Here is a 16079-nt window from a genome sequence, read left to right as displayed (position 1 = left end):
GTCTGGAGCTCAGAGGAGAGGTATCAATTCAGGAGTCATACATACAGAGCTATATGCAGAACTTGATGAGATCAACTAAGGGAAGAAAAAAGGCAGAATAGAAAAGGAAGCATAAGGAGCCCTTTAGGTAGTCTAACATTTGGAGGTCAGATAAAAGAGGAAAAACCAACAAAGGAAACCAAGAAAGAACAGCCAAAGGGGTCACAAGAATGCCAAAAGAGTATGGTATTAGAACTTGAAGAGTATTGAAAAAGTGAGGAACTCATTCAATATATTGAATTCTGTTAAGGTCGGTAAAGATGAAGACATGAACATTGTGTGTCCTCTGCATTTTACAAGATGGACGTCATTGGTTATCATACAAAGCAGTTTCAGTGGAATGCAGGAGATAGAAGCCAAATGGAAAGTAATAAATGGGTGGTAGATGAGGCATTGGAGACAATAAATGTAGATAACTCTTTCAGAGGTTCGTGAACAGAGATGGATGGTAGCTGAGAAGGCATATGAGATCAGTAGAGGATATTTTAGGAGGGGAGATGATAAGATTATTATGTTGATGGCAGTGATTCATTTGGAAGCAGGTAACTGTTGAGGCAGAGAAGAGATGAAATAATTGAAGGAACAGTCCAGAACAGAAGTGGATAGATTTATGTTTGATTAGAGATGGGAATTAAGAGGTGATGATTATTGGTGTGGCTAAGTTGTTTGTAGGTTTGAGGGGAAAGATGAGGAAGTTCTAATGGTTTCTGTTTTATCACCTTGAGGTCAGTCTCTGAGAGTAGAAAAGCAGACTCATTAAGTTTGAGTCATTTGGTACAACTTACTAGGTTTAAAACCTTGGAAATTTAACCTCTCAGAACTTTAGTTACCAAATCTCAAAAAGGGAGCCTCACTATAGGCTAGTGTCTTCTGCTAATGATTAAAGTAGGTATTATTATACTACTATGGAATCTTGTTTATCAGAGATGCATAAATTAGAATTCCTGTCAGCCTTAAGTCCACTGTTCTGGAACAATGCAAAGTATAGATTAATAACCACTGCCTTATTTTTCTGCTTTTATCTGCACTACCCCCATTTTTCTTATTAGTTCACTTTTTTCCCAGCTATATTTTCATCTTCTGGTCTGAAAATGGCTCTGAATAATCTCTCATATCATTGAGCATGGGCTGGATTTGGGAGTTTTATTACTTTATTATACTTTGTAACTCCCTTCTTTTAGAGATCCTACTATACAAATAATTCAAATAACATTAGGACTTCTATAGTGAACAGCTCTGTTAGAATCCCAGGACAAAAACAGTAAGGATTTTTGGCACCAATTTGTTTTATACAGCCCATGAAAATGAAAATATGTATAACTTTTTTTTTTCCACAGAAATGGAAAAAAAGCTGAAGGAAGAGAGAGAAGCTCGAGAGAAGGCTGAAAATAGAGTTGTTCAGATTGAGAAACAGTGTTCAATGCTAGATGTTGATCTGAAACAATCTCAGCAGAAGCTTGAGCATTTGACTGAAAATAAAGAAAGGATGGAGGATGAAGTAAGAAAAATAGTACTGGTTTTATTCATCTTATAAAAGAGAAACAGTCATAAGTTATGACTGAAAAGTCATTATCTGTAATTTAAACACTGTGGAGAAGATTTGAATGAAATAACCTGAATGTATATGTGTTCACTGCTCTGAGGTCACTACTACACCCTTACCTCCTAGAATTTTCCTCTACAAATAGTTTAGTGAACATTCACACCATAAGGTCTGTGTCATTTTGCACTATGACAATACAACTCTGTAGAAGTGTTATAGCTCCTCCCCTGAAGAATCTGACCATCTGCTTTTTTTTTTTTTTTTTTAAGATTTTATTTATTCTGAGAGAGAAAGAGAGCCCACAGGAGCAGAGGGAGAGAAAGAAGTAGACTCTCCGCTGAACAGGAAGCCCCAGGCAGGGCTCAGTTCCAACCTTGGAACCATGACCTGAGCCAAAGGCAGACACTTAACCAATTGAGCTACCCAGGTGCCCATGACCATTCTACTTTAAAAAAACAAAAACAAAAACAGCCTTTACTGTAAAGTTACTTCATAATCCCAAAGAGGAACAGCTGCTCTTAGATTTCAAGAAAAGTGTTAAACCACAGTTTTGACCAGTTTATATTGATAGAAAGCACAGGGTACACTTTTAGAAAGCAGTAAATAAAAAGATGAAATGATATTATATCCTTCTGGTTTATTATAGGAGGGATGAGATATTACCATTATTTAAATATTGAGTAAGACCTCAAAGGTTAATTGTCTGAGAGTCAAAAGCCAGAGTTGGTAAAGGGAACATTATCAGTGGTGATGATAATAAAAGAGTGATTAATGAGCAAAGATAGGTAAGTGAAGGACAAAAAAGGACTTGATGTACCCAGAGAAGAAAAGACATATTGAGTAGTAATGGGAAACTTGGGGACCAAAGTATTGATAGTCTTTTAAACTTAAAATGGGAGGCTATAGGTGAAAATACTTTTAGAAAATAAAATTACCTCTCTCCCTTTGCCCTCTCCCCTCCTTGCCCCCCATTCTCTCTCTCTCTCAAATGAGTAAGTCTAAATAAATAAATAGTGATATTTAAGATCCCAATTATTTTTCTCATTCATAGGTTAAGAATCTGTCCCTTCAACTGGAGCAGGAATCAAACAAGCGGCTGTTATTACAGAATGAATTGAAGACTCAAGCATTTGAAGCAGACAATTTAAAAGCTCTAAAAAAGCAAATGAAACAGGAAATAAATACTTTATTAGAAGCAAAGAGATTATTAGAATTTGAATTAGCTCAGCTTACGAAGTAAGTCTCAAAAATAACATTTTTCTTTTTTGTGTTATGTATTTGCTTACATTTAATATTTTCTGTGTATAGAAATAATGTATATGGAGTTCGTGAAAGGAAGACTTCAGAAAAATTCATTTAGAAGTGAAAGAATTTACTTGCAAAGATTTGCAAGGGAGCCTTAGTAAATAAAAAGTAGAGATCTTTAAAAGGAGAAAAAAGGAGATTATCAAGACTACTTACTGACTACCATAGAACCGAAAGCTACAGATTTGTTATATGATTTTCATACCTACCAGTCATGTTTGTTGACACTTGAATTACAAAAATCAGGGATAGGATTCAGTACCTTATGGGAAATGTTCAGTGTTTCTTTATTCTAGAAACTAGAGTTAGACATGATGACCCTGTATCTGTCTTTTTTTGTTCCTTTGGTTCATCTCCGAATGCAAAGTACCTTTTTCTCTTCCACTCTGCAATGTGATGTGTTCACTTATTTGAAGTGGAGACAAAGCAAGGTGTCATTATTGCTTGCAGAATTTGTATAAAGACATCCTTCAGAAATTTAATGTCAAAGATGTGTGTATCTTATGCCAAGTCATGTGTTTTTATTTCCTCTGGGTTTTTGTTACAGTATCTTCCTTTGCCACCTTCATTTACAACATAGTAATTCTTGAATAAAATTGTCGGGTTTTGTTTTGTTGCATTTATTTTGGTGAAATTCTTTTCTGCCTTTTAGAGCCATCATTTTCATGTAATGTGTTTTATAGTTCTCCCAAAGTAATTTTCACTCACCATTCAGTGAATATTTATTATGTCCTTTTATCAACCATATGCCTTGGTAGATACAAAGCTATTACTGTCTAATACGAAAACCTAGCAGATGCAGACAGAATTGTTTATCCTTGACAGTGTATGTCTGTGAGTTGCATTGTCAGGTAACAGATAACTGTCTTATCTGTTTCTGAGTGAATTGTATTCACATGTGTATTATATATATGTAGATGTGTCTGTGTTCCTTCTCCTTTAATTGCCTCTTTTCTTATTCCTTACCTGGTTTTTCATTTCCAGCCCCATCCCCATGCTTTTTGGGATATCATGTATAGTATTATATGTATATGTAATGTATAGCATATATATTATTAATATTTATTAAATATTTTCATGTCCCCTCTTTTTATTTGCTTACTTTACTACATAAGACACTTAAAATGTATCTCTAAAGGACATGGGTGACTCAGTCAATTAAACTTCTGCCGTCAGCCCCAGTCATGATCCCAGAATGATCCCAGGGTTCTGGGATCGAGTCCCGAGTTAGGCTCCTTGCTCAATAGGGAGCCTGCGTCTCCCTCTGCCTGCAGCTCCCCCTGCTTGTGCTCTGTCTCTCTTTCTGACAAATAAATAAATAATATCTTCTAAAATAAAAATAAAATGTATTCTAAGAATGCTTTTCTCTATTAAAATTTACCAAAAAAGTATCATTTTTATTGTTGCAACTTGGATTAATCCACAATTAACATTCTCCTAAAAGTCACCTTCAGTAGAAAACAGTTTCCTCTACTTTGCATTGTATCACTTTATAAGGAACAAAATGGAACCAGACAGCATGATCTGACCAAATAAAATCATAAAAGTAATACTGTGTAATGAAATATAATTTTTAAAAAGCAAAGGTCATTTTAGTAAACATTTTTATTTTTAGCAACTTTAATAAATAGAGAATAATATAAAGCCCAATGTAAATAGCATTCATTTACTGTTTTCTCTTTTACCTGAAGACAGTATAGAGGAAATGAAGGACAGATGCGGGAGCTACAAGATCAGCTTGAAGCAGAGCAATATTTCTCGGTAAGAATCATTTTTAACACTTCGCTTGAAACAAGGTATTAAGATTTTTAATGTGAATTGTGACATTTTTTCAAATGATCATGAACTGGTTTTCTCCCCCTTTTAATCTCCCCATCTCTACATTTCATTTCTGAATCTGAGATCATGGTCTCTGTAAGTTGTAAAGAAATGACCATTTTTGTGAAATAGTTCTAGAATTGCTTCAAACTAAAGCTATATATAAGACTTCATTAAGGGGTGGTTGGAGTGTCAGTATTTTCATGCATGGTTCATGTATGCACGTTACATTTGTAGGTATAACTGCATACAGTTGTAGGTAGAGTTAATGCTCAAAAGTTTTGGTCTTGTTTGAGCTCCCTGTATGCACTTCATGCATCTGTTTTGCTTTTCTCTCTGTACAAGTCGTTCTAACTCTTATTGGCTTCAGGGCAGCTTATTTTCACTACTACTTTAACATTTATAGCCAGTGCTTTGAGATTTCATTAAAGCCTCTACATTTTTTGTTTCTTTTGGTTGCCAAGTTTATACTCCACCATTTCAACTTAACATTTACCTAGCTTCTCCATTACTATTAACCCTGGCAGCTGCTTTTCCTACAAGTCTTAGTGCAGTTAAGTGAGAGAGTTTGAGTCGTGTTGGTGAACATGTCCTAGAAACCAAGTGAACAATATTGGAAATAATTATTTCCTTAATAAAGAAACTGAGCACTAGTAGAGCGCTACAGAACTTTTCACATGTTCAGAGCTTCATGCTGTACTCTGCTCATCTCCTAAAAACATGGTGACTTTCTGTTTTTTGCCTATTTCTTGACTTGTTAGATTATCACTGAAATATGTTTTTAAATTTAAAAAAAATTCGGTATTATTGAAAAATTTTTCCCTGGGTAGAGATTAATCTTACTTGTTCAAAGCCATTTGTTCGAAGACCACTTCTGCAGTGGTCTGTAATACCATGCACACTTTCTTGTCCATGTACTTTCACAGAATAATCTAGTACCTCTTTTATTTACATTCCTATTGAAAAATTTGTATTTTTCCCCTAGAGAAGTGCTATTTCTTAGAGGGATAAATAACTTTACATTTTAGAAGTAATTCTCCACAGCTATTTGCTGGTCCTTACTATTTTTTTTCCTTATATATGAAAAAGGATAGTTTACCAAAAAAGACTATAAAACTGGAAGTTTACTTTGTAATCACAGCACCTTAACACAACATGGGTCTAATGCTCCCTCATATCTGTTAAATATTTGTTGATGGAGTTGGAAAAAGCTGAATGAATTTGTAAGAACCATTGTTCTATAATAAGTATATATTACTTGTTAGCAGAATGTTTGATGAATCTTATTTGTGGTATTTTTTCACGCCTCTCAACCGCCCACTCAATCCCACCTACCTGAAAAGAGAAGTGGTTTTTCTAACATTATTCATTTTAAGAATTGATATCTTTTAAATGAATAGTGCTTGCCAAGTTTCTTTATAATGTTTTCCCAAATCAATATATTTAATGTCCTTGAGATATAATTTCTATACAGTTACTCATAGCAATTTAGAGTGTATGTTTTGACAAATGTGTATACTGTGTGACTACCACCACAATGAACATATAAAACCTTTCTTTCACCACAAATTCCCAATGGCCCTTAGCAGTCCCTCTTCCCCACTTACCTCTATTTTCAGGTAACCACTGATTTTGCTTTCTGTCACAATTAATTATTTTTACCTGTTCCAGAATTCCACGTACATGGAAAAAACAGTCTTTAGCACCTGTTTTTTTTTACTCAGCAAAATATTTTTTAGGTGTATTATGTCATTTGTATCAGTAGGTCATTCCTTTTTATTGTTCAGTATGGGTACTCCACCATTTTTAAAATTCATCTGTTGATGAACCTGATTGTTTACAATTTGTGATAAAGCTACAGTGAAAATTCATGTACAAGATTTTGTGTGGATATATGCTTGCATTTGTCTTGGGTAAATACTTGGGAATAGAATTGTTGGATTGTATGTTGTTTAACTTTATAAGAAACTACCAAACTTTTTAAACTCCTCATAAACATCTATTTCTCCCAATCACTTACTTTGCAGACACTTTATAAAACCCAGGTAAAGGAACTTAAAGAAGAAATTGAAGAAAAAAACAGAGAAAGTTTAAAGAAAATACAAGAGCTTCAAAGTGAAAAGTATGTCTATCCATTTTTCTTTAGAACAAGAATCACTATTACATCATAGCATTCTTTAAGTTTAAAAATAGAGAGTAGATGTGCCATTATTCTGATGGGAACGATATAGCAAATCTCATTAGGCTAATTCAGAACAAATCAAATTAAATTTAGACTGATTTTTCTCTTTATGGTGAACAAGTCCTACATTAACGCTATGGTAATTGTACAGAGATAAACTCTTAACATTAAATTGTTTTCAGGGGTCTCTCAATCTTTAAACATCTATTTGTATTTAAATAGTTCATGCTGTACTTGTAAGTCCTTCTTTTATGCTAGGAAAGGTATTTAGGGTCTCCCTTTTAGTTATTAGGCAGGTTAATTTCCATTGCATATCTGCTTAGGGCCTTAGAAGAAGACCTAAAGCTATTTAAGTATAACAACTTCTTATAGCTAGGTGGAACAGATATTAAACTAGTTTTCTGACATTTTTATATTCTCTTTTCATGTAGAAATTTTAAAAATTTAACCATTTTATTGCTGAAACCAAAAATACATTAAATATTATAACATGCACAGATCTATGAATTATATGACAAATGTTATTATAATTACCACCCATGAAAGAGACAGAACCTTGCTATCCACTTTAAAAGCCCACTGTATTCCGTCTTCTTCCCCCACCACTAAATAATCGCTGTCGTAACACTTACTTGTTGATGGAACTGGGTCATTTTTCCTGTATAGTTGCACTGATTTTATTGATTCCATTTCCACAGTTGAACATTTTTGTTCTGTGTTTCCTGCAAATCTATGGTTAAGTCGAGAACTGTGCTATCCAATATGATAGCCCCTGGTTTTATGTAGCCATTTAAATTTGAACTTATTATTTAATTTTATGTATTATGTACATATGTACAATATGTAATTTTATGTATTTTATGTAGCCATTTAAATTTAAACTTTTTAAAATTTAAATTTATTTAAATGAAGTTTAAAATTTAGTTTTTCAGGTGTACTAGCCACATTTCAGGTGCCCAACAGTCACATTTAGCTAGTGTCAACCGTATTTGACAGCACAGGTATACAGAACATTTCTATCCTCATAGAAAGCTTAACTGGACATCCCTAACTGGGAGTCTTTTTTTTTTTTTTTTTTTTTTTTTCCTAACTGGGAGTCTTAGTCATATTCAAGTCTGATTTATACAGGGTTGAGGACTGCCTCATACATAATTATACTGTCTGGTTGCTTCTTTGTGTTGTTAGCAACCATAGACACTCAGTGCTTAGATCTTTAATATATTTAGTGGTATCTAAGGTAGGAGCAAAGGTACGTTTTCTGGTTAGTCTCTGTGACAGTGATAGACCCCTGTTATAGTCTATTGCCTATCATTTGTATGGTGTCTGCAGTGTAATATGCAATCCCATGTTGTGTGCTTTCACTGTGAAGAGAGCACCCAATCCTCCACATACCATATTGTTCTATAGTGTTGATATGTTTGCCCTTGTTTGATCTATTTAAAAGAAATATACTGATCGCCACTAGTGTGCTAAGTACCATGCTTCATGCCAGTGATACGATTATTAGTAAGTTATGGTTCTTACCCTCAAGAATTTCAGAATCTAGTCAGGAGACAAATGTAATTAACCTAAGTGTCTATAACAAAGTGCTAGGAACTGACAAGGTGGTGTCTTAGAAAGCGTCATTCTTTGGAGTGGAGAATGTATTAGAGGCAGAACCGGTGGATACAAGGAAGTTGAATTACGTAGCCTTTGGAAAATCTAAATGTAAAATTATAGTGGAAGTTGACAGTAAAAGGAGAGGCAAGTACCTGGGGAAAATAGGAAGTAGAGGCAGTAGGACTTGTAGATTTGGGAGTCTGGAGACAAAAGTTGGGGAAAATTTCAGGTGGGTTCTCAAGTTTCTAACCAGGGTTGGGGTGATGGTAACACTGGTCCCTGAGTTAAGGAATGCCAAATTTGTGAAACGTGGGGAGACAAGATTTTTTCCATTTCAGACCTATTATAGGCAGTGCCTGTAGGTTGTCCCAAGAGAAATGGTTCTGAAATTGCTTCAGAGCTCAGAGAAAAGATAAGGACTTGAAGCTGATTTGACAGTCATTGTCATATACTGAAGCAGAGATAGATGAGATTTGTTAAGGTGATTATGTACATCAAAGTTTTTAAACTCATTAACTTACAGTACCCTCCGTGTACCTAATTTGAAGCTAGTTGGGTATGTTCAATGTGTAAGTTGTATTATAACAAACTGAGGAATTCATCTCAGTTTTAACCACTTGCTGCCACATGGTCACACTGATCCAGTATTACAAGATCTGATTTTTCAAGAGGAGCCAGAAATCTGAATTTTATGTAAAATGTCGGCCCAAATTTATTTTAATTGTATGTCTGGAGGAACACTTATGTGGACTCATTTTACCCTCTCAAGTAACAAGTTATAATCCCTAGTGTAGGATGAGAAGACGTAAAGGCTGACGATAGACTACTAGCACCTATACTTCTAAAGAAAGGGCAGAGGAAGGGAATGTAAGAAGTAACCAGAAATACAAGGGGAAAACAGAATAAGATCACAAAGTCTAGGATAATAGAATACTTCAAAGAAGACAAAGTGATTTAAAGTGCCAAATACTCAAAAAGGTCAGGTAAAAAATAAATTGTCCATTATATTTAAGGTTATTAGTTATTTTGTTGAGAACAGTTCCTAAATGGTAGTAAGAATGGATATTAGAGTGGACTGAGACATGAATGGTAATGGTAGAAGTAGAGACCAAGTGTAGACAGTAGCCATATTTACCTCCTACTGTTCAACAAACTAATCAGTTATTCTTCTGCCTCAGGGCTTATGGACTTGCTCTCCCCTCTCCCCTCTTCCTGGAACATTTTTCCTCTGAGTATCCACATGGCATGCTCCTTCACCCTCTTCAGGCCTAGGTCTAAATGTCATCTCAGAGGGACCTTCCCTGAATATCCTTCCTAAAATTGTGCAAACTTCCCCCACCCCACCTTGCTGCCCATTTTAGTACTTCCTTACATGTTTTTTCTCTGTAGCACTTTTCCCTTCCCAGTATATTACAGCATTTGGTGACTTATTTTACTTCCTGTTTTTCTCTCTGCTAGAACGTAAGCTCAGCAAAGGAAGGAATTTTTAAACGTTTTTTCCTTAACTCTGTTTCACTATTATATATGTAGCACCTGGAATTGTACCTAGAACATAGTAGATGGTCAGTAAATATTTGTTAAATTAAAAAATTCAAGAAATGTGGTTGTTGAGGCAAGGAGATAGAACAATAGCTAGAGGAGACGTTGAAAAAGAGCCATTTCTTTTTAAAGATAGCAGAGATTTGAGCATATTTAAATGAGATGTGGGAAAAGTTGCACATCTGTTCATTGACTGAAAGAAAATTTCTGAGCACTTTCTATGGGCTGGAGACTTCTGGGCATTTGAAATATAGCAGTGAACAAGAACAAAGCTCCTGCTTATAATCTTATAACCTAGAAGAAAGAGGAGTCGTTACTAAACTGATTTCATTAAGAAGGCAGAAGAATAAAGGTGACAGATTAGCCTTAGGCATTGGTAAAGGCAAGTCTTATTTATGGGGAGTTGTGAAGGAAGTCGGATGGCTATAGTTGCAGACAGTTTTACCGTGAACCATCTCATTGTTTCTTGTTTTCTCTTACACAGTTGCATAGCCAGGGATAGAACTATAATTTGGCATAAATAGGTTTTCTGGCATTTTAATATACAATTTAGATACATTTACCTGAATTTGCTACAAAGCAGTAAGCCCAGGTAGGAATACATTTGTCAGTCTCAAGCCTTGTGTTATAATAGCTCAGAACTACCCCTAGGATCATGGACTTAATTAACATTGGCTGTACTTCTTATCTTTTCCTAACATACTAACTTCTCTGCACTTTGAGACAGCTATTTCATATCTTCTGCTTTCTCCTCAGATCTTCAGCAACCTGTCCTCTCATCCTCACACTCAACAAACGGCCTTGCTTCCTAGAAGTAGAGAACTTCTGTTCTGTCCCACCCTCATAGCTACTAACCTGTCTGCCTCTATAGCTATAAACCCTGCCTTCCTTGACTGATGTAAATAAACAAAATGTGCTTTTAACCACCTCGCTCCCATTTTCTGCCTACATAAGAATATGACTTCAGGAATCCTCACCTTTCCTGGGTTCATTTTTTTCCTTCATACAGTCATTCTCATTGTTATATAAACATACAGTAAACATCTTTGTAAAAAATAACCATCTTCTAAGAGCATTTTACTTCCAGCTGCCATCCTATTTTTCTGCTTCCTTTTGTAGCAGACTTCTTTGAAAGTTGACATTACCATTTATATTCAGTTCCTCTTCTCCCTTTCTCTCTCTAGCTCATTCCAGACTTCTGTACTCATGATGGTACCAAAATAACCCTTCCCATGGTTACTGATGACTTCCTAATAGTTAAAGACAATAGTCAATTCTCAATCCTTATCTTATTTAACAGTAGCTGTTGACATAGTTGATTACTCTCTCTTAACAAAATTTCTTCAGTTGACTTCTGTGACATCACATGGTATTTTTTCTTACTGAACTGGCTACTTTTAACCTCCTTTGCTCCTTTGTCCCTTCCCCTCTCTGAGACGTTTAAAGTTTGGAGGGCCCAAGGGATCACTCTTTCCTTGTTCTCATCCAGCCTCATGGCTTAAAATAGCATCAGTGTACAAGCACATTCTCCCCCGAATTCCAGACTTGTATGTCCAGCCGTCTTTTTTACTCCACTTGAGTGTTTAATAAGCATCTCATTTTTAACATGTCCAGAAAAAATTCCTGATTCCCATACCTTGCCAACCTGCTCCTCCCTGTTTTCCCCATTTCAGTATTAGCAATTCCATTATTTCCAGTTGTTTAAATAAAAAAACCTTGAAATTATCCTAGACTTCTTTTTTTTTTTCTTATAGTCTATATGCAGTCCATTAAAAAGCCTTTTTAGCTGTAATTTAAAAGTATATTCAGAATCTTACAAGTTCTCACCACTTGTACCATTTCCCAGCCTGATCCATATTGCCACCGTCTCCAATTTTGGTACTTTCATTAGCCTCCTAGCTGAGATCCTTGCTTCTGCCATTGTCCCCCAACAGTCTGATCTTAAAACTGCAGCCAGAGGGGCGCCTGGGTGGCTCAGTGGGTTAAAGCCTCTGCCTTACGCTCGGGTCATGGTCTCAGGGTCCTGGGATCGAGCCCCGCGTCGGGTTCTGCTCAGCGGGGAGCCTGCTTCCCCCTCTCTCTCTGCCTGCCTCTCTGCCTACTTGTGATCCCTCTCTCTCTGGCAAATAAATAAATAAAATATTTTTTAAAAAAAACAAAACTGCAGCCAGAATGATCTTTTTAAAGCCAAATACTCAATGTAAAAGCCCAAAGTTCCCTATACTGTCATAGAAAGCCTTACAGGTCTGTTCTCTCTCCCCACTTCTCTCAATACATTTCTCACAACTTTCCTTCATCTCTCACCTCACTCACATTAGCTTCTTGCAGACCAAAGTTAGGGCATTTGTTACTAGATTATTTCTTCCACCTTAACCCTGTATTTTCAGATACCTGCATAGATCACTCCATTACTTCCTTCATATCTCTTCTCACATGTCTTCTTAGCAGAGAGGCCTCCTTGATCACCCTATATAAAATGCACATTCACGGCCTCTTCCACCTTTTTTTTATTTTGTTCTCTGTGGCATGCTATATATTCATCTTTTTAAAATTGCTTTTTTCATCCCATTAATATATGCTTCCTCAGGGCAGAGACTTTGTTACTACTGTATGTCTTAATTCAGACAGGGGTGTTTGACACATAGTAAACATTTAGGTAAATGCTGGACAAATAAATTTTTTTTTTTTTTTTTAGTTAGTATATGTCTCCCTCCTTAGGCTTGAGAAAGAAAATTTTATTTGGGGTGCCTCGGTGGCTCAGTGGGTTAAGCTCAGGTCATGATCCCAGGGTCCTGGGATCGAGCTCAGGTCATGATCCCAGGGTCCTGGGATCGAGCCCCGCATCGGGCTCTCTGCTCAGCAGGGAGCCTGCTTCCCTTCCTCTCTCTCTGCCTGCCTCTCTGACTACTTGTGATCTCTGTCAAATAAATAAATAAAACCTTTAAAAAAAAAAAAAAAGAAAATTTCATTTGTATTATTCCCTTAGTAAAAAATAGATGGAAGTCATTCATTCACTTAGCAAACATGTATTGAGTATCTACTGTATATAGGGAAGATACAGTTATGACTCAGAGAGCTTATTGAACAGAAGTTCTTTAGCAAGAGCAAGCAAACTAGAATGATCTGGTCCTGATCTGAATGTCAGTTCCAAAAAGCTTTAAAGTATAATTCCCAAGGAGCATTCCTAGAATAGTTTATAGTGGTTTACAAATCTATTTATAAGTCATCATAATCTCATTACATTTCAGAACTGAAAGGGATCTCAAAAATCATTTAACCCTCTCATTTTACAGATTTGATTAAATTGAGCTCCAGGAAATGTAAGAAATTTGCCCAGTCTCCTTACCCAATTAGTGAAGAACAGGGATAAGGGTTAAGGTCTGGCCTTCTGGTTTACAAGCCTATTACTTTTCCTCTCTCCTATGCTACCTTCCATTCTAAATCTACAACAAGTTCGTTTTCAAAAGTAGACTGCTTGCCATTGCTTTACTACCTTTTCTTAGTTAAGCACAAAAGCAGGTACAGGATTAAAGAGGTCTTTACTTTTACAGTTTTTCAAAATGTTAGAAGTTAAATTTATTACTTTTATAGAATTTTTACATTGGATTCAATAATCAGTTTTATTTTAAGCAATAAAATACTTAATTCTTATTGTTTAAATATAGTTGTCTTCTTTAAGCATGTCATTAAGTTGGAAGAATAACTGAATTTCTTTATATCCATTTCTCTTATAAATCTATTGCAGGGAAACCCTTGCTACTCAGCTGGATCTAGCAGAAACAAAAGCTGAGTCTGAGCAGTTGGCTCGAGGGCTTCTAGAAGAACAGTATTTTGAATTAACCCAAGAAAGCAAGAAAGCTGCTTCCAGAAATAGACAAGAGATTACAGATAAAGATCATACTGTTAGTCGGGTAAGTGTGATTGTCAGGTAAGTTTTATGACTGAAATTTATCTAAATCAAAATAGGTCACATCTTAAAGTGTTAGGGTGAATATGTGTGCATATGTATTTACTTTGACTTATACAGAGTGGTCATCTGTACTTACATATAAAATAGTTTATATAATCCAAAACCATTGTTAATGGTTTGTTAATGACTGAAATCCTTATTCAGTGTAATATGTTTTTTCTCTTTCTAGCTATAGATCTTAATATATTTTATGTGAAGAAGTGCTTGGGTTAAATTTATTGTTGTATTATCTCAATACATTGCAACTGACTTTGTGGCCAGAATTTTATAAAACTTAGAGAAACTGTTTTGGGATGAGAAATTCTTTATGGATATCTACAAATTAATCCCAGAAAACCAGTACTACAATTACTATTCCTGAAATTTATACTATTTTCTATATAGATCATGGAGATTGAAAGGGGAGTTAGATTTTTCTTTTGAAGTTACCATGAAGTGCTCTGGTATTAGTAGTCTTGGGTTCAAAGCTTAGCTCTGCCTCTGAGAAGTTACATGGTCTTGGCAATTTGCGTTACAACCTTAAACCTCAGATTTTTCGTCTATAAAATAGAAATAATACTGGGGTGCCTGGCTGCCTCAGTCAGTATATCATGCAACTCTTAATCTTGGAGTTGTGAGTTTGAGTCCCATGTTGGGTGTAGAGTCTACTTTTATATAAAAAAAAAAGGGGGGGGGGGGAGAAAGAAAGGGAAATAATACCTATTCCACAAGATTCTTACGAAGGATAAATGAAGTATATTTGAATTTAAGTATATCCACATATCTTAAACCAGAACCCAGGCATTTTTATAACAAAGCAGTATCTGACTCCACATCTATGGAAAATGCAAAGTTGTTTGTTTAAGGTCATTGTTTTAAATACAAGACTAGCAAAGTGAATGTAACTTAAACCTTTGTGTATTTTGTTAAGCTTGAAGAAACAACCAGCATGTTAACCAAAGATATTGAATTATTAAGAAAAGAAAATGAAGAGATAACCGATAAAATGAGGAGGGCAGAGGAAGGTATGTAAGGTTTTTTGTTTGTTTTTCTTTTTTAATCATAATGTTTAATCAAGTTCAGTGGTAAATCTTGACCTATTTATATTGTGTGTTAGGTTTTTGAAATTTGTTTTCATATGTTAAATAACTTTTGTAGCCTTAAGAATTATCTTAGTAGAACTTAAGTGTTCTCAGCCCCAAAAATGGTAAGTCTGTGAGGTGATGGATGTGTTCAGTAACTTGATGGTGGAATTCTTTCATGACATATACTTGTATCAAATCTCGTTGCACAGCCTAAGTATCTTACAGATTTGTCAGTTATAGCTCAGTAAAGCTGAACAAAAAAGAATTATCTTTACGAAGTTACTAAAAGTTATGTGGTATATACTAATTTGAGTAAAGAACATTGTTAATTTAGAACACAATTTAATGTCATACAATAACACTTTATATAATTTATTAACAGAATATAAATTGAAGAAGGAGGAGGAGATCAGTAATCTTAAGGCTGCCTTTGAAAAGATTATCAATACAGAAAGAACCCTCAAAACGCAGGTATACATGCTCTCTTGGCCCTTTCCAAATGTTTGTATTTGAATATCATATATTCAGAAATTAGTATTTGTTTTTTGTGTACTTTTTCTTAAAACTTAGGTTATAATGTTCAAACTTTTCACTGGAACAAATAATGTAATATTCTTTCTTCAATATCGAAGACTTTTCAGAAAATTGGATTTCAATTGAGTTAAGAAGGAAGATGTGAGATAGATAGATAGATGGAATAGTAATTAGCCTTAAAAAAAAGAAGGAAATCTTACCATTTGCAGCCACAGGGAGAGAACTGTACTGTATCATGCTAAGCAAAATAAGTCAGAGAAAGACAAAATACCATATGATTTCACTGATGAGTGTAATTTAAGAAAACAAAGGAATATAGGGGAAAGGAAAGAAAAAAGAGGGACACAAACCATAAGAGAGGCTCTTAACTATCGAGAACAATCTTAGGATTGCTGGAAAGGAGGCGGGGGGTAAGCTACATGGTTGACAGGCATTAAGGAGGACACTTGTGATAAGCACTGGGTTAGTTAATGTAAGTGATGAATC

General features: G+C 35.2%; 1 protein-coding gene across 3 annotated transcripts in view; it reads left to right on the top strand.

Annotated features, from left to right (window-relative positions):
• Window positions 1–16079, top strand: part of ROCK1 (Rho associated coiled-coil containing protein kinase 1) — a 151987-nt gene that overhangs the window by 116150 nt on the left and 19758 nt on the right. For all 3 annotated transcript variants that reach the window (XM_046024946.1, XM_046024944.1, XM_046024943.1), the window contains exons 19-25: window positions 1377–1537; window positions 2634–2818; window positions 4579–4648; window positions 6733–6827; window positions 13771–13936; window positions 14906–14999; window positions 15442–15530. In XM_046024946.1, coding sequence (XP_045880902.1) covers window positions 1377–1537; window positions 2634–2818; window positions 4579–4648; window positions 6733–6827; window positions 13771–13936; window positions 14906–14999; window positions 15442–15530 — 860 coding nt within the window. The remainder of the gene's footprint in view (window positions 1–1376; window positions 1538–2633; window positions 2819–4578; window positions 4649–6732; window positions 6828–13770; window positions 13937–14905; window positions 15000–15441; window positions 15531–16079) is intronic.

This window comes from Meles meles, chromosome 12 (assembly GCF_922984935.1).
Source record: "Meles meles chromosome 12, mMelMel3.1 paternal haplotype, whole genome shotgun sequence".
In the NCBI taxonomy this organism is placed as follows: Eukaryota; Metazoa; Chordata; class Mammalia; order Carnivora; family Mustelidae; genus Meles; species Meles meles.
This window is presented reverse-complemented; position numbering and strand designations above follow the sequence as displayed.